The sequence below is a fragment of the Myotis brandtii genome, unplaced genomic scaffold (genome assembly GCF_000412655.1).
Source record: "Myotis brandtii unplaced genomic scaffold, ASM41265v1 scaffold79, whole genome shotgun sequence".
NCBI lineage: Eukaryota > Metazoa > Chordata > Mammalia > Chiroptera > Vespertilionidae > Myotis > Myotis brandtii.
Genome location: NW_005371173.1, coordinates 1,825,799 through 1,844,906, shown reverse-complemented (window position 1 = coordinate 1,844,906; position 19,108 = coordinate 1,825,799). Strand labels below are relative to the sequence as shown.

At 39.1% G+C, this 19,108-nt stretch overlaps 1 protein-coding gene across 1 annotated transcript in view; it reads right to left on the bottom strand.

The window, feature by feature from the left end:
• The window catches only part of RQCD1 (RCD1 required for cell differentiation1 homolog (S. pombe)), a 25,152-nt gene that overhangs the window by 5,424 nt on the left and 620 nt on the right, over positions 1–19,108 (bottom strand). Inside the window, exons 2-5 of the mRNA XM_014531117.1 lie at positions 7,209–7,388; positions 5,967–6,082; positions 4,470–4,579; positions 510–619 (exon numbers count right to left, since the gene is read on the bottom strand). Coding sequence (XP_014386603.1) covers positions 510–619; positions 4,470–4,579; positions 5,967–6,082; positions 7,209–7,388 — 516 coding nt within the window. The remainder of the gene's footprint in view (positions 1–509; positions 620–4,469; positions 4,580–5,966; positions 6,083–7,208; positions 7,389–19,108) is intronic.

The following is a 19,108-nucleotide window of genomic DNA, read 5'->3' as shown; positions in this document are numbered from 1 at the left end:
AGTTTGTAATGGTCTCTATTATCCATGAATGTGTGAGATCATGTGGTATTTTTCCTTCATTGACTGGCTTATTTCACTTAGCATAATGCTCTCCAGTTCCATCCATGCTGTTGCAAATGGTAAGAGTTCCTTCTTTTTTACAGCAGCATAGTATTCCATCGTGTAGATGTACCACAGTTTTCTAATCCATTCATCTACTGATGGAAGTGCACTAATCTTAAGTGCATGGGCCAGGGCTAATTACTATACCGTTTATTTTGTGACTATAATACAATTTATCCTTTATAAGTAAAACTGCTATAAACATTCTTGTACATGTGTTGATGTATATGAGAGCTCATTTCTTTTGTGTATATTCCTAAGAGTGGGACTGCTGGATCATGAAAAAGGCTTATGTTTATAGTAGATACTGCCACCAAATAGCTTTCCAAAATAGTTATCCTATACACCATAAAGAAGTAGCTCAAGAGCCAACACAATGTAGAATCCATTAAGTTAAAAGCACATACTGTTTTAGAAAGTTCACTTCCAGATTCCATAATGCGCAAACACAAAGGGATAATTTCTGTTGTCAATAAAAAATTGATTACTTCCTGCTCGTCTGTTTTCACCAGAGCCCCTAAAGAAAATATGGACAAACAAAAGTATTTCAGTTGTTAGGATTTCCAATTAAAATGAACTTTGTATTGTTCATCCAAGCTAGTTGTGGAACTGAAATAACACAGAACACAAACTGTAGTTTATATGTCATAACATCAGCTGTACCCATGTGTTTTTTTTTTTTAAAAAAAGGGGGAGGAAGAGAAGCACAGATTGACTGCTATCAGTCAGCTCTGAAAGATCAGGAACCAAGTTTGGTCCACCACAGAGTTTGCAACAGTGTAGCCATCTAAATCATTTTTTTAATCACTCTTGGTAGACAATCATATAATATCATCTATTCTTCATTTATTTTAGGTAAGAGAGAATTCTACATCAGTATTAAAGCACATTCCCAGATAGCAAAAAGATGGTGTCAGTCTGAATCCTACTTCACAATGCACATAAATAAACATTACTTCCTGATTAGTAATTGCCCCTCTTTCCTCAAAGAACACAAACATTTGGATATCCAAACAAGAAACACACATACACCTAGATTCTAATCCTGGTTCTACAATAGTTTACTTAAGTTTGATAATGGTACCTTCCCTTTGTAGGCCTGTTTCTTTATCTAAAAATAATAGTAGAAACAAATGATTTCTAAAATACTATTATTCTGTTGGTCTCTAAACTAACACCATTGACCAAGTGACTGACACAGTTCAGTGGTATTATCTCCATTCTGTACACAGGGAAGCAGAACCCCATGAAACAACTGAGTTTTGTATACTTGGTTCACCAGCAGCATGATGTTCCTCTTTAGCTTCTACCGGTTGAAATTTCAAGCCTTTCCCCGACCCCGACTTATTTGTGAAGTTCCACTTCTTGCCTTCTGCATTTTCCATCTCAGAAAAGAGGTCGAGGTTGATAAAGAGAAAATCTTACTCTCTTGCTCCTTTTTCTTGTTTCTTAAAGTGCTTGCTTAAGATATTTAATTAAAGACCTCTCTCCTTTTCTAGTATAAGAATTTAATGCTACAAATTTCCTTCTAAGCCCTGCTTTAGTTGCATTGTACAAATTTTGATATGTTTTAATTTTTATTCAGTTTCAAGTGTTTCCTAATTTCTTTTATGTATCATTTCATTTATATTCAAACTTGCCTGATGACTCTTCAACTACACTACAGTAAAACCTCGATTTTGCGGACCTTAATTTAACGAATTTGGGATTTAATGGACAAAATTTCTGGTACGTATGTCATATATGAAAATTAACATCCTGTTAATTTTAAAATGCTTTTAACCAAAATTTGCTTATAATTAAATTAACAGATTACTTTTTGTTATTAGTTCACTGTTATTTTGTTGTTGTTGTTAATCCTCACCAGAGGATATTTTTCCCATTGGGGAGAGGGAGAGGGGGAGGCGGAGCGGGAAAGGGAGGGGAAGAGAGAGAGAGAGAGAGGAACATCGATGTGAGAGAGACACTTTGACTGGTTGCTTCCCATATACACCCTGACAGGGGGTGAGGAGCAAACCTGAAACCCAGGTACGTGCCCTTGACCAAGAATCAAACCCAAGACCCTTGGGAGGGCAGGCCAATGCTGTAACTACACACTGGCCAAGGCAATTCACCGTTATTTATTTCCTTTTTGTTTTTATTGATTTCAGAGAGGAAGGGAGAGGGAGAGAAAGACATAGAAACATCAATGGTGAGAGAAAATCATTGATTGGCTGCCTCCTACATGACCCTCACTGGGGATCGAGCCCACAACCTGGGCATGTGCCCTGACCAGAAACAAACCGTGACCTCCTGGTTCATAGGTCAACATTCAACCACTGATCGATACCGGCTGGGCAATTCACTGTTATTTTTGACAAATTTTAGGGAATAGGCCATATGTTAGAAAAAACACTATAGTAATTTCGCCTACATAAGTAAATACTACATCTACAATTATAGTCTACATATTTAAATCTAAGAGTTACCCCATGTAAACAATGTTCAATGAATGACTAGCATGTGATCATACCACATCATGCTTGGTAATTGGTTCTTTGTTGTGTGGCATGACTTTCTGCAGCAGTTTTAACTCGTGTGGAGGATGTTCCGATGTGTGCTAAGCCATGCTCCAGCCATGTGCATTTGTTTACTTATAGTGACTGGTGAATGCACGCATTTACTAGACTAATTCAGTATAAATTTAAAATTACCATTATACATCTAGAAATATTTTTTGTAAAATTAAACTTCTCAAACATACTTAATTACATAAACATGTCTACATAAGTAAAAACAGGTAAACTATTTGTCAACTTTTTAACATACGCATTTGGAAAACCTACTTTATTATATAACAAACTTTCAGCTTTAACGGATACCACCTCACTCAAATTAGTCCGTTATATCAAGGTTTTACTGTATAAGCAAAAAATTTAGGTCCAAATGATCACCTTCAATTGACTTGGAGAAACTGAGTTTCAGAAAAGATACGCAACCATGAATAATTGGCTTAATGTTGTCCAAGTATTTTATTCATCCTCCACTGTTATCTTTATCTTACCATCTCATAAATATACCATCCAACATCAACAGTAAAAAAAGCAGACAATAGAAATAGGATGATTTAAATCAGATTTAAAATATAAATGTTTTCTTTTGGCTGAAATCATGTTATCTTAAATCCTACATGACAAATTTATATAGCAATTTATATCTTTAAAGCAGAAAAGAATATATTGGAAAAAAAGTTACTAATTAGAGTGCCACCCAGAAGATGTAAAAAACAATTACATGCCAAACCGGTTTGGCTCAGTGGATAGAGCGTCGGCCTGTGGACTGAAGGGTCCCGGGTTCGATTCCGGTCAAGGGCATGTACCTTGGTTGCGGGCACATCCCCAGTGGGGGGTGTGCAGGAGGCAGCTGGTCGATGTTTCTCTCTCATCGATGTTTCTAGCTCTCTGTCCCTCTCCCTTCCTCTCTGTGGAAAATCAATAAAATATATTTAAAAAACAAAAACAAAACCAAAAAAACAAAACAAAACAAAACAAAAAAACAATTACATTCATCTGGAGTAAATGAAGTAATAGTTACTTCTTAAAAGCATAATAAAATGTCAGAAATATGTCTTAGAAATACCAAACTTTTAAATTATACTTCCTGATTCATGGTTTAAAACCATAGGCATGTGAACACAGGTTGAACATAAAAATAACCTAATAAAACAAAATTTGAATAATCAATGTCCTTATGGTTTGATTGGTATGTAAGCAAAAACTATAAGAAGACACTAAAAACAGAAAGGGTAATTGAGAAAGAAACTTTCTTGAGTGTGTTTACATTTCCCAAACCCAAAAGTAGTTCTTTACTACCCAGGAGGCTGAGATCTGAAATAGCTATCTGAAATAGCTATATATTATAGGAGCTATATTACTTTCTTGAATAAAATGTATTTTAGATACATTTCCCATAGTAAATGTATATGGAAGCATTAGCTCGAGCATGCAAAAATTGAACTAGGTGAAATAGAAGGTAAACCTTTCGAGTTAAGAAAGAACAGGTTAGAGGTGAGAAAGACAAACAACAAACTCAAATTCTTATTCCTAGAATTATACTTTTTATTTGTTGACTGAAGTACTTTACTCTCCCAATTCTAGCAAATGTTTCTACATATACACTGAATTTAATCCCAAATGTTGGGCCTTATTAACAACTCCCCGAATGGTACTTGAGAAGAGCCATCATGGTCGATACTCATTACTAAAAACATTCTAAATCTCAAAGACAAAAACAATTAGTGAACTAGAAAACAGCAGACAAAGCACTCAAGTTAAGACCACTATTATAAATCAGGACTTCAGGCTTGCAGAACAACCCTTATGACTCACCAATAACTCCAAGACTGGTTAGCCGAAGATATTCAAAGGGACGCGTTTTGCTGACAGTGTGTAAAAAGGGGTACAAAAAAAGTGGAATGTGTGCTGCAAGAAATGCTGACCTGGAAGAAATAATCATAAGGAGCCCAGAATTAATTTCTAAGGATTCTAAACATTCAAATTTCCAGATGGTTAATTCTGTAAGGTCTTTAACATTGACTGACCGAGGTATCTTTAGGAAAGACTGTTATTAGACCAGTGGTTCTCAATGGGGGTGATGTTGCACCCCCAGGGACATGTGGCAACGTCTGAAGATATTTTTTGTTGTCACAACTGAGGTGTTGCTGTTGGCATCCAGTAGACAGAGGCCAGGGATGCTGCTGAACATCCTACAATACACAGGACAGCCCTCTCCCCTCCCCATCCCCTCTCCTCCCACCACAGACACTTATCCAGTTCAAAACATCAATGGTGTCAAGATTTAAAAACCCTAGTCTAGGCCAATGGTTAAGAGAATACATGATTTTCCCTCTTATCAGTACCAAGTACTTAAGAAATATCTAACTGCAGATTGTAAAATACTAGACCATAAAATGCAATCAAGTGCCCAAGAGATTCTCCTAGATACCTTCTCTCACCTAAGTTATGGCTGAATAACAATATTCACAGGTATAGTCAGACAAAACCTTATAAACCAAGACAACAAAGCAGCCATTTCAAGTTTATTTGCTATGCTTAAATGCATACTCTTCTCTTTTTATTAGAGAAATTCCAGATACACTAAATATTCTAAAAACATTTTAATTTGCAACTTATGTCAGGCAACTAATATGGAACCAATCTATTACTTTACAGTATTTATAGTTAAACCTTGTAGGAGAGCTAACACACAAAACTTAAAAAAACATTATTATAATTTATTTTTATTGATTTCAGACAGGGAGAGGGAGATAGAAACATCAATGATGAGAGAAAAATCATCAATTGGCTGCCTCCTGCAAGCCCCCTACTGGGGATTGAGCCCGCAACCCGGGCATGTGCCCTGACCGGGAATCAAACCAGTGACTTATTGATGCATGGCTTGACCCTCAACAGCTGAGCCACACCAGCCAGGCTAGCGTTTTAGCTTTAAAAGATGAAGAATTATGGAGATGGATGGTAGTGATGGTTGAACATTATAAGTATATTTAATACTAATGAACTATACACTTAAAAGTGGTTAAAGTGGTAAATTTTATGTTATGTATATTTTACCACACTAAAAAGAGGTTAAAAAAGTTAATTATAAAAGAACATGTTAAATAATACTATAACTGTCATCACACTAAAATTTAGTGAATAAGAGACCAGAAATTCTTCAGGATAAAATCAAAAAGTAAATGTGGATCCTGAATATCCATGCCCACGTACATGCACCCTACTGCATGCCCCTCCTTGTCATCATTCAGAAAAAGTTAAAGATCATATTCAGTATAAAACTTCCCAAATAGACTCATTCAAAGCATTTACCTGGTTTCTGGGTGTGATGCCACACACTGCAGTAATGCCAGAGCATTGCAAACTCTGTTAGATTGGTGTGCTGTTAAGGTGGGTGGGTTGATAGATGGATAAATATTTACGATTTCCTAAAAAATGGAAACGACCAGATGAACAAAGTATAACTTGTTATAAAATTAATTCCCATGATATTAAAGCAAAGAACTTAAATATGCTCCTATCCTTTCATCAGAAATATACTTGACTGAAACTACCTGATAGTTCTACATGTCTCTAGGAAGATAGCTATGGAGACAGCTGTGGTCACTGACACTTTCTTTATATCCTGCATCTGTTGAAGCTTTCACTTGTGTGGAATTCTTACATTTATAATCCCTTTTTTTGTCAACACTCTGCTTTAAGTTACAGTGATGAGGAACCTGGCCAGAAAATGTTAGTAAATCAACCACAGTGACTCATAAAGGAGCTTGAGTTTGGTCAGATAGCAACTGCAAAAGGAGGAAGATAAGAACATGGGTATATGCAATGAATATATGTAATCTCTCTCAAAAGGTGATGATTTGTTGAATACAATTTCATTTATTTTAATTGCAAAACTTTTACATAAAAAAATATTCCAATAAGAAAGATTAGATGCTTGGCTACATGCAATATGGACAGAATGTGAACTGACTTAACAGATCTGAAAAATTAACATAAATATTAGGTATTTCATACAGTACTTTAAAGGATGATCATTCCTAGACTATAGCATATCAATTTATTCCCTACCAATGACCATTTTGGTCAGAAACAAATTTCAGTTATTTAATCTTTAATGTACAAGTGTTCCCACCTTTAATCTTACAACTGTCATATCTTTAACATTTTCTTTCCCCAGTATATACCTTGCAGTCTTTACACCTGACTTTCCACCTTCTCGCCACTGTCATGTAGAACTGTCCTGTAGTACTCCTAAAGCTGTGTTTCTCAAAGTGTAGTTGTTAGACCACCTGCATCAGAATCACCTGAGAGCAGGGGAGGTGCTTATTTAAAATACAGATTTTAATCTCAGACTAAATAAACCAAATATCTTGGGTAGGATCCAAAAATCTGCATTTTAACAAGCACCTTAAATTTTTCTACAAGATTCTTGCAAATGCCAACATTTAGAGACTCCCCCTACTAATGTCTTCAAAATCATCTGGGCAAAGGGAGAGAGTTACAAGTGTAATAAACAGGACTGAACTACAGCTCATGGATATATATACTCACCTGTAAAAGTGCTGCAATAGTACCAAACGAATGCCACAGCATGGGTGCAAGGTCAGGAACAGATTCTCGCTTCTTACTTAGCTCCAGCAAAGCATTTTCCCTTGTCTCAGGACTGGACAGCTCATTGATCCACTGATAGATTTTTTCTCTATCTACTTGAGCCAGTGCAGTAGGCACAGGCTTCAAGTGAAAACAAGAAAGTAAACAAGTGAGTTTCATTAGAATCAAACCAAATCTTACTCTGCAGTAGTGCTTTAGAGTGAATATACTTCTCATAAATATCCGGGGAGCTTTTCTAAATATACACACTTGATATAAACTAATTGAATTTGTAAAATCTAAATTGCACATACACTTTAATAATTCCATGTTTAGGAATTTATCCCATAGGTATACTTGGGCTGTACTGAAGACATACCAAGATATTTACTGTTACACTGTTTTAAAAGCAGAAAACTTAAAATAACAAATATCTATCCTTAAGAAACTGGTTTAAAATGTATGGGTACATTTTTATACAAAACTAGAAGCCCAATGCATGAAATTCATGCAAGGAGCGGCCCTTGCAGCCCTGGCTTCGTCCAGAAGGTTGTCTGGAAGGACGTCCTGAAGTTCGTCCGGCTGTCTGGTCTAATTAGCATATTATGTTTTTATTATTATAGATACTATGTAGTCTTTTAAAAAAGAGACACTGTACCTCTGTATCTGTTGATACTAAATAAAAAGCCAAAAACAACAAAAAAGAGTATAGAACGGCATATATGCTTCCATTAACATACACATATATTCTTACATATTTACATGTAACATTTCTAAAGAACACATAAGAAATTGTTAACAGTAGTTACCTCTAACTTTGGAATCCATATGGGAGACTTACTTTTCATTGTATACAATAAAACCTTTTGCATAGTTTAAACTTTTTTTTATCATGTACCTATAATAGTTTTTTTTATTGATTTTTTTTTTTTTTTTGAGAAAGAGGAAGGGAGAGGGATAAAGATAGAAATACTGATGAGAGATAAACATCATCGATCGGCTGCCTCCTGCACGCCCTCTATGGGGAATTGAGCCCGCAACCTGGGTCGACGCTCAACCACTGAGCACACTGGCCCGGCTATAAGTTTTTGAAAGAAAAAGGTTACATCCATGCCATCCATTGCTGTTCAACTCCAATAATTCCAGTATCCCTTTCTCTCTCTCTCTTTTTTAAATTTTATTTTATCAGCATCCCCTTCTGTGAAGAAGAAAACGGATGTAATTTAGAAAAGCTCTTCCTTCTAATGATTCTCCCCTTTGAGAATCATGTTAGATACTCATGTAGGAATTATATAAAGACTTAATAGAACATGCTTTCATTATTGTGCTAAAGAACCACAATATTCCCCTCAAATTGAGGATATCTATAATTCTTCACACTTGTCAAATAGCCTTATGACCTAGTTAAGTCCCTTAATTGTTCTTATCTGGAAAATAAGATGGTAGACTAGAAAAATGATTACTGTTACTGTTTTGAAAGTCCTATCAAATTTATGTTGATTTCTGTCCCTATGTCCAATATTTTCTCATTTAATTCCTCCCAAACCATGACAAAGAAAAAGTTGGGTAGCTAGAAAGAAGGGCTCTGCACTTGCAGATGAGATCATTATGCTCAAAGGAATAAACCTGCTCAATTTACACAAATATGAGGGTGCATATTCCAATGCTTTCTTGAACGGTATTACATGGCTTCTCATAGTATTTACTAGTACATGTTCCCACTGTACCTTAATGTGATAGAATGTTGATTCACCCATCATACAGATGGAAAGATGAGGAACAAAAAGGACAACTGTTTTTGTTGAAGAATAGACTGAAGTCTCAGATGAACTTTGAGGCGTATTCACATTTACTCTACCCAAGCTAAACAATCGCCTTCTATAAATGGAAGCTTGATTCTAAGTTTTTAGCTTAATGTTTATCATTTCACTTGCTTGACAGAATGTACCACAAGGTGTTCTGCTAAATGAACTGAAACACCATGCAGCTTAAGTCTTCTTTAAATGCCTTAGAGTAGTGATTTTCAACCTTTTTCATCTCATTGCACACATAAATAATTACTAAAATTCTGTGGCACACCAAAAAATATATATATATTTGATCTGACAAAAAAAAAAAAGGTATATTTTTGATTCATTCACACCCGACGGCTATTGTTGTGTTGGCTGTTGTCATTTTTTAAATTTAACAATCTAAGGGAAAAGAGGTTAGTGCCCTTGACTAAACAGTCAGGTATTGCATGTTTTAAAATTTCTTGCGGCATACCAGTTGAAAATTGTTGCCTTAGAGTAATCTGTTAAACGCTGTGTTTTGACTCCCAGCAGTGATACTCCTCAAGGAAACAAAGGCTCCTAAAGTAACAATATGATGTAGAAAGAATAGGGTAGTTTCGCCCCTCTCTACAGCAAAAACAGAATTGTCCAAGCACTTGTCCTTTCTATTCTAGTATGGACAGGCCCTCAACTTAAAAAGTTATTTTTAGAAATGCAATTCCCATCAGAAGATAAGATATGCTTAGAGTATTACATCACCTTAAAAGCTCAGTGGAAACAAGGGCTAAAATTTTAGCTTTGGGTTTCCTGCCAAGTCTCTTGAATAACCCACAATCCAGTAATTCAAGGGGGCTTCATAGATGCTGCTCTAGCAATATAGTATCTACCCTGATTAGTCATTGCTCATTCTGGTCAACTCTCCCCAAAGTCCTGTCACCCAGACACTACCGTCAATAAACTCTATTACCCCAACTAAACCCAGCCTGTGACTTATACCCAGCAGCCCTGTACCCCAATCCACCCTGGGGCACCCTAGGTGAACACCACCAGTCAGCATATTATGAACACCATGCCCTGTCTCCACATATCTACACTAATAAAAGAGAAACATGGTAATTGGCGTACGAGCTACCCTTCCCATTGGCTAATCAGCATAACCTTATGCAAATTAACTGTCAGCCAAGATGGCGGCCGGCAGACAGGCAGCTGGAAGCGAACATGAGGTTTGCTTGCTGCAGTGACTGCGGACTCCAAACCCCGCCTGACTTGACGGCCTCTGAGCTACAACTCTAAGAAACTATGTACTATGTTGCAAATGTAGTAGCTAAACAAAACCCCAGAAATCAGCTTTCAGCCAGCCGGGATCTCAGAGCTAGAGTTATACATTGTTTCGATTATAGCAGCGGAAGCCTCAGAGCTAGAGCCAGAGCTAAAGCTGGCCCAGAATAAAAAAAAGAAAACAAGGAGCGGTTGGGAGCTTCAGTCAATTGCCAGCCTGAAAGCAGCCCTCAGCCCCTCACCCAGACTGGCCAGGCACCCCAGTGGGGACCCCCACCCTGATCCAGGACACCCTTCAGGGCAAACCAGCCGGCCCCCAGGCCTCTATCCTATATAGTAAAAGGGTAATATGCCTCCCAGCACCGGGATCAGCGGAGCCGAGAGGCCTCTTGGCACCAGATCAGCGTGACAGGGGGCAGCGCCCAAACCCCCTGATCGCCCTGCAGCTCTGTGTGTGACAGGGGGCGGGGCCACAACCTCCCTATCCGCCCTGCTCTGTTCGTGACAGGGGAAGGCGCCCCAACCCCCTGATCAGCCCTGCAGCTGTGCCTGATAGGGGGGAGCTCCCCAACCCCCTGATTGGCCCTGCTCAGTGCATGACAGGGGGCAGCGCCCCAACCCCCTGATCGGCCCTGCTCTGTGAGTGACAGGGGGCAGCGCCCCAAACCCCTGATTGGCCCTGCTCTGTGAGTGACAGGGGGCAGCGCCCCAACCCCCTGATCGGCCCTGCTCTGTGAGTGACAGGGGGCAGCGCCCCAACCCCCTGATCGGCCCTGCTCTGTGAGTGACAGGGGGCAGCGCCCCAACCCCCTGATCGGCCCTGCTCTGTGAGTGACAGGGGGCAGCGCCCCAACCCCCTGATCGGCCCTGCTCTGTGAGTGACAGGGGGCAGCGCCCCAACCCCCTGATCGGCCCTGCTCTGTGAGTGACAGGGGGCAGCGCCCCAACCCCCTGATCGGCCCTGCTCTGTGAGTGACAGGGGGCAGCGCCCCAACCCCCTGATCGGCCCTGCTCTGTGAGTGACAGGGGGCAGCGCCCCAACCCCCTGATCGGCCCTGCTCTGTGAGTGACAGGGGGCAGCGCCCCAACCCCCTGATCGGCCCTGCTCTGTGAGTGACAGCCCCCCCGAGTGCACAAATTTTTGTGCACCGGGCCTCTAGTTAATTTATATTTCCAGAGCTGATCTGACTCCAATTAGATGAATGGTGCTGGCCCTCTGGGAGGCCAATGACTTGTGTCTGTCTGCTTGGGTCCCTAGGGCTATGATCACCCACTACCAGCAAAACTCCAACTTTTGAGGCTATTTGTGGGAGCTGCAGCCTCCCTGAGAATTTGGTTCTAAGAGAGCTAGGGATGTCAGGTGGGGATCTCAGACATTAATTTGGAGCTGTGGATTCTGTAGACCATTCTAGCAACGGGAAGGCAGTGAAGGCAGTTTGATACCAAGAAATATCTGGGGCAGGGACCCTCCTTTTCATCATCCCTATTGAATTTTGCCTCCAGCTTAATAGGAGGCATTAGTTTAAATCCCACAACCTATTTGTTATGGGATGAATATAATCATTTCTTAAAATATAAAGGGAGCTAACATATATAGTACTTACTCTGACAGGCACTGTCCTAAATAAATATGTATCATCACCAGCTGCATTTTATAGATGAGAAACCCGAGGAGCACTGACTTAAAAGTTAAGTGATGAGCCAGGATTTGAATCCAAGTGGTCTGGCAACAGACTCTTAACTGCTTTGCTAATGCTGCTTCTCACCTGCCTGAAAGATTAGGTCTGATCTAAAGACGACTTTCTAAAAAACTATTTCCTGTGTCTATTTCCTAGACAATAGAGATAGGGAATATATAAAAATCTCAAACTAAAATTAAAAAGTTATTGCTATTAGTTCAGCAGAATCTGAAAACAGTCAGCACCATGAACAGTGTCACTGATGTTAAGAGAAATTCTCTACTTGTTGAGATTACAAGGCACTTAATAACCATCATTTTAATGGCAGTCAGTGAAATCATTTGACATAGACCGTCGACCCTCGGACTGAAGGGTCCTGAGTTCATCGTACTTCAGTTGCAGACTCAATCCCTGGCCCCGGTCCAGGGCTGTGCAGGAGGCAACCATCAATGTTTCTCTCTCTGTCTCTTCCTCCTCCCTTCCACTCTCTCTAAAAATCAATGGAAAAATATCCTTGGGTGAGGATTAACAAAATAAAAAATAAAAAAAGAGTAGTATTATAACAGGTATGATGTGATACCCCATTGTGGTTTTGATTTGCATTTCCCTAATATTAATGATTTTGAACATCTTTTCATGTGTCTGTTGGCCCTCTGTATGGCTTCCTTGAACAATGTCTATTCAGTTCATCTACCTATTTTTATTTATTTATGAGGATATTTTTCCATTGATTTTCAGAGAGAGTAGAAGGGAGAGGGAGAGACAGAGAGACACATTGATGTAAGAGAGACACATCGATTGGTTGCCTCCTGCACACACCCAGACCAGGGCTGGGAACCTGCAACCAAGGTAAGTGCTCTTGACCGGAAATGAACCCAGGACCCTTCAGTCCATGGGCTGACACTTTATCCACTGAGCCAAAATGGCTAGGGCCATCTACCCATTTTTTAAATCAGTTGTTTCTGTTGTTGAGTTGTATGAGTTCTTTATGTATTTTGGATATTAACCCCTTATCATAAATATCATTTGCAAATAATATCTTCTCCCATTCAGTTGGTTGCCTTTTTGTTCTGTTCATGGTTCCTTTGCTGTGCAGAGGCTTTTTAGTTTTTTGTTTTGCTTCCCTTGCCTTTCTAGTCAAATTCACAAAAACTGATGTCCAAAAACTTAATGCCTATGTTTTCTTCTATGTATTTTATTGTTTCAGGTCTTACATTCAAATCTTTAATCCACTTTGAGTTAATTTTTGTGAATGGTGTAAAATAGTGGTCTAGTTTCATTCTTTGATCTTGATAGTAAAACCCAAAATGTATCTTACTCTCTTTCTGAATCCCAAAGATCATTTAGGCATACCTCTCACAAAATTTTTAAAATCTGAAAATTGATGTCTTCTTAAAAGGGAGTGGGAAGTGAAAGAGGGGGATGAGGGAAGAGAGGGAATTGTATTGTACTTTTTTAAAAACATGGTTTCACTTAGTAATCACAACAATGTGGTTATTATCCTCGTTTTACAACTGATGAAACTATGAGTAAATGATGGTGGGCAGATTTCCTCCTCTTCCCATTCTCTATTTAAAGATCACCTCTAAAGATTCCTGATTCCATTGCTAAATCTTTTAATTTATAAGTTATTAATTATATTTCTGAGGCTGTGGCTGATATGGAATTCAGCCTAGTAGCACACACTGTCCAGCAGCAGATAAGCAAAATAATCTATGACTTACCTAACTTAAACACATTAACAATGATAGGACACTACCACAAACACAGAGATGAACATTTCTTGAATCAACAGAAATCTATGGATCTTTTTCTTAGAAAAAAACATAACTGCAAATTGTTTTGCACATAATTTGTTTTTCACAAAATTTACACATAATTTCAGAGAACTCATGGATAGCACCCCAACCCATCCATTAACCCAGGATTAAGAACCTGTTTATCAAGTTAAAGAATAGACTTTAGTCCATTATATATCTAAGCTGACTGTCTTTACTCAGAACACCATGGAATGGGTTGGCTGTCCATTAGTGCCTTCTGATTTTTGCAGAGTCAAACAATTAAAAAAAAAAAAAAGAAGAAGAGTAGAAAAGACCTTGATTTGCAAGTAACTACACAAGTACAAAAGTGGAATGCACACTGGACTAGAAGCCAGAACTGTCTTCAAAATACTCTTTTGCCATTTCTAGAATTGTGTCCTTTACTTTTCCAAGCTTCAGTTTTATCATTGGTAAAATGAGGGAACTATATTCAACTAGAGGCCTGGTGCACTGGGTGGGGTGGGAGGCCCTCGGGGATTTTCAACTGACTAAGGACATCCTTAGTGCTGCCATGGAGGCGGGAGAGGCTCTCACCACCACCGTTGTGCTCACCAGCCGTGAGCCTGGCTTCTGGTTGAGCAGCACTCCCGCTCCCGCTGTGGGAGCGCACTGACTACCAGGGGGCAGCTCCTGCATTGAGTGTCTTCCCCCTGGTGGTCAGTGAGCATCATAGCAACCGCTCATTCTGCAGTTCGGTTGATTTCCATATTAGCTTTTTATTACATAGGATTATTCCCAAAGTCTCAGTCAGTTATAAAATCTTAGAAATTATTTAGTTATAAGTGAGAACCTAATCTAAGTGGCCCTTTAAAAATAATAATTTTTTTAAGTTATAATTTGCACACAATAAAACTTTTCAGTATTTGAGAAATCTATACACCGGAGTAACCATCACCACAATCAAGACATAGACCACTTCAATTACCACCCCTCAAAGTTTTCTAGTACTCCTTTTAATAAACCCCACCACATTCAGTCCTAGGTAACCAGAAAGCAGAAAGATATGCTTTCTGTTGCTATATATTAGGTCTGCCTTTTCTAGAAACTATTTATAGGAGGTAAATTTATTGAACATACTATGTGCCAGCCAGTCACTGTGGATCACCTCCCTTTATTCTCAAAATTCTAACAGGAAACGGTTTCAGGGAGGTTTAACATACTCAAAATTGCACAGTGAGTGTATGGCAGAATTAGTCTACTTCTCTCTAAAATCAGTGAATCCTAACTGGTTTATAGAACTGAAATCACAAATATCCTTCCAAATTGAAGAAAATGTTTCTTAAGAACACAATATAGAACTTTAATATTCTATTATGTATAATACAGCTCACTAACAGTTGGATTTGGCTAAATAGTAAGTTCAATTACATATCTAGAAACATAAAGTCATGAGAGTCTGATTTGGACTATTATCTTTCTCAACAATGTCTTCTAAGATTAGAAACAGAATCTATTGGATATAACTGTGTCTTTAGCTATATACTCACTTAATGTCAGTGGTTCTTTCCTTTCAATATGTGTGAAAAATATTTGTATTGTCAACATTTACGAGGGAATCACTCTCCTCTTTTCTGTTTAACGATTTGTATAAGAAAAACGTATTTCAAATAATTTTCTTTCTTTCAACAAAGCTTAACACAGGCAAGAGATTTAACAAAGTCAGTCACCAATGGTTAACGCCAAGTGTCACAAACACAGGTTATTGACAGTTGGTTTTCTATCTATGAAAATCTTAACACCTAATATGAAAAGGAAAAACATATCTAGAACTTAAATAAAAAGACTCTCATTTACCCATAAATAAAAATATGATTTAGCCCCTATGATTAAAATTAAAAATTGACATTGATGGCTTTCTTAAACAGAAAATAGACAAACCTATCAATACAATTTTATGTTTAAAGGCCAAAATAACTGCTGGTTTTCCTACCAATGAATATGTAACAGAATGGAATTGGACTGAAACAGGTATTTTCCCAATTCTGGAGATGACTCAACATGTGGTTTTGGATGTCTACATAATGAAGATATTCAAAAAACCTACACTTCTTAAATAATGCCAAAGGGAAATAATGAATTAGCTTAATTATCCTATCTTTATAAAATAAGGGCCAGAATGTTCTTCAAAATACCTTTTTAAAAATGGAAGTGAATAAGCAAAGAGAAATTAGGCAATCTGCTTAAATTCAACAGGAGACATGGGAGGGAGGAGATAGTGTTTGAATTAGATCCTTCAGAGTGCACAATGTTCTTTTTATCTGACAAAGGGGAGAGTGTCTGGGAGTCTAGTACAGCTTCAACAAAAAGATATAAAGTAACTAATGATGTTGCCGCTTAGGTGGAAAGTGATGGAAAAAAAAGGTTTATGGATGTTAGAATTGCCAATGGATATCAGTGAGGAAAATTTTTTAAAATGCATACCCAATGCATCTCCTAAAGGCTTACCTTTGGCTGTTTTAAATCACTAGCATAACATTCATTACAGAAGACCCACAGTATGTGAAGGTTTGTAGTTCTACTATTCTAAAGCAACCTGTGAGGTCCATAACAAAGTGATCTGTTACTCTGCGGAGGCAGGAATTGAGTCCCAAGTTTGAATCTGGGAGCAAGTCATTTCACCAGTGAGTGAACCTAGCCAACTACTGAGCACTTCGTTATTCTTATTTAATCTTTAGGTAATCCTGTGTGGTATGTGTGTCCTTATTTAATAGACTAGAGGCCCGGTGCACAAAATTTATGCACAGGTAGGGTCCTTAGGCCTGGCTGGCGATCAGGGCTGATCTGCGGGGCAACTGGGGGTCCCCGCTGGCACCCGCCTTGGCTGGCCTGGGGGCAGCTCCCGTGTTGAGCATCTGCCCCCTGGTGGTCAGTGCACATCATAGTAACCAGTCGTTCCGCCGTTCGGTCAATTTTCATATTAGGCTTTTATATATAGGATGTGAGACAGAAATTACTTTCTATGGTGGCAATAATGAAGATGTTAGGATGTATTCTGTAAAGAATGACAAGTCTAGCCCTCGCTGGTTTGGCTCAGTGAATAGAGCATTGGCCTGAGGACTGAAGAGTTCCGGGTTCGATTCCAACCAAGGGCACATGCCTGGGTTGTGGGCTCGATCTCCTGTAGGGGGCATGCAGGAGGCAGTCGATCAATGATTCTCTCTCATCATTGATGTTTCTCTCTCTCTCTCTCTCTGAAATCAATAACAATATATTAAAAAAAAAGATAAGGTTCCAATTTCATTCTTTAAAAAAAAAATGACAAATCTACTACACCATACATTTTTAGCGTAATAAAATACCACTCAAGAGTGAAAATTTAAGATACTTCCAAAATTATCTCAAATTCTCCCTTTTGTGAATGACATTCTGCATTCACATGTAACTACATTCTCCTTTGATAGTAATGTCTCCCCAACTGAGTGATGATTTACCTGTTATATTAAAAAGAGATAAACGTTAACACAAATGCAAATTTTCATCATTAGGCACAAAGTAAGCATTTTCTCAAGTGGCTTTAGATTATTGCAAGCACTATTGCATGTATTACAGTAGCTAGTGACAAATACCATTACTGTTCCTTTACCCAGAGCAAAATAATCAGAATAACAAGCAGCTTGTCTAATGGAAGGCATAGAGAATTGGAAAAGAGGCCACTCAACTTTTGTATGCTTCCACCTCCTGACTAACCAAATATTCTAGTGAATGAGTGGTACAAAGGAACTTGTCAGCACTTTTGTGTGGTCTAATCAGCATAACAGGTGAAACTGTACCTAAAAGTTCAAATTTTAAATAAATGCAAGATACTGTAAATTTAATTGGAAAAACAACAATTCAGTACTTATTTTAAGTAATGAAACACAGCTTTAATGGCTGTTCAAAAGAAGCATTAGGGAGCAAATGAAAATAAAAGTGAATAGGTATAGAGTTTGGGGAGGCACAGGGAAAAGAGCAGCTTGGAGAAGACACAATCAGATTTTGAGAGATGGACAGACAAGCCAACCTTATTAGAATACCTTATTTAACTTGCCCCTCCCCTACCAGCAGCAACCTCATCTTGACTTGCTTCTTCTAAATTATACATGCAATTTGGGAGAAGAAAAAAATTGGGAAACTGCAAATACCAGTTGAGACATATAAAAGGTACCTCTCCACTTTGAATAGTTACAAACACTTAGACACATGGTGTCTGGAGGCAGAGATGCCACTGGCTCTGGAAATGACAGTTTTCCACAGCCCAATCACACTTAAGCTCACTTTTTATATTTAAAGTTAAGGTGATTTTTTTGGTTCTCTATTTGGTACTTGTCATTTTGCCGAATAATGCAGTTTCCATATGTTACCCTCTCCTAAATCACTTCATCTTGGTGAAACAGAAAAAGTGGGATGGGCATTTAGAAGAGCGTGCTCAGATCACATGGTCCTGTGTTCCCATCATGGCTAAGCGCTCTCAGTAGCCACCTCCCTCATTCAGCAAAGTATCTGAGCCCTTACTTTATGCCAGGAACAAGGGTAACCATGTACACAGGGCCCACACTATACCCGTCTCTGTCCTCAAGAGGGAGACCGACAAAACAAGGGAATGAATACAAAAATCACAAAGTGGAATCCATGCTGTAAAGGTACTTTAATAAAGTAAAGTCGAGGGTTACAGAACTACTTTAAAAAGAATGGGAAGGGAAGGCCAATTCTAGGGAGGTTTAGGCAGAGACCTGAGGGAAGAGGAGCCACTTTAGCCCACATGGTGTGTGTGCGTGCACATAAGGGATGGGAGTAGGACGAGCGTTCCAAGAACAGAGATCAGAAAGCGCCCCTTGGATGGAAAAGCGCACTGGAAGGGAGGGTAGAAGGGATGCAACGGCGGCCAGTGTTACTGGAGCCTACCGAGCAAGTGACATAAAACGAGACTGCAAACGTGGGTAAAGACAAGGGAGGGCTTTGTATGTCATGGCAAGGAGTCTGGACTTTATCTTAATGCAATCGGAAGCCATAAGATTACTTCAGACAGGTGAACTGCAGGCACCGTTTTCGTCAAAAAACTACACTGATAAAATGAGATGTGTGGGAAAAGGTTTTAAGCGCAGAGAACCGTAAGTCACACATGAGCCCGGGTCTGAGCGTTGCTTCGGTAAAGCATGTTGTTTGGGTCAGAAGCCCTTTCCTTCCCGCTGTGCTGTGCCTAGGCAGGGAGTCCCGAGGGCCCCGGGCCCTGTCAGGTTGCTCACGGAATTCTCCTCATCCCCACCGGCGCCCAGCACGCAACCGCCACCCCAAACTGTCGGTCAGCGCAATGAATGGCCGGTCCCGGCCGCGAG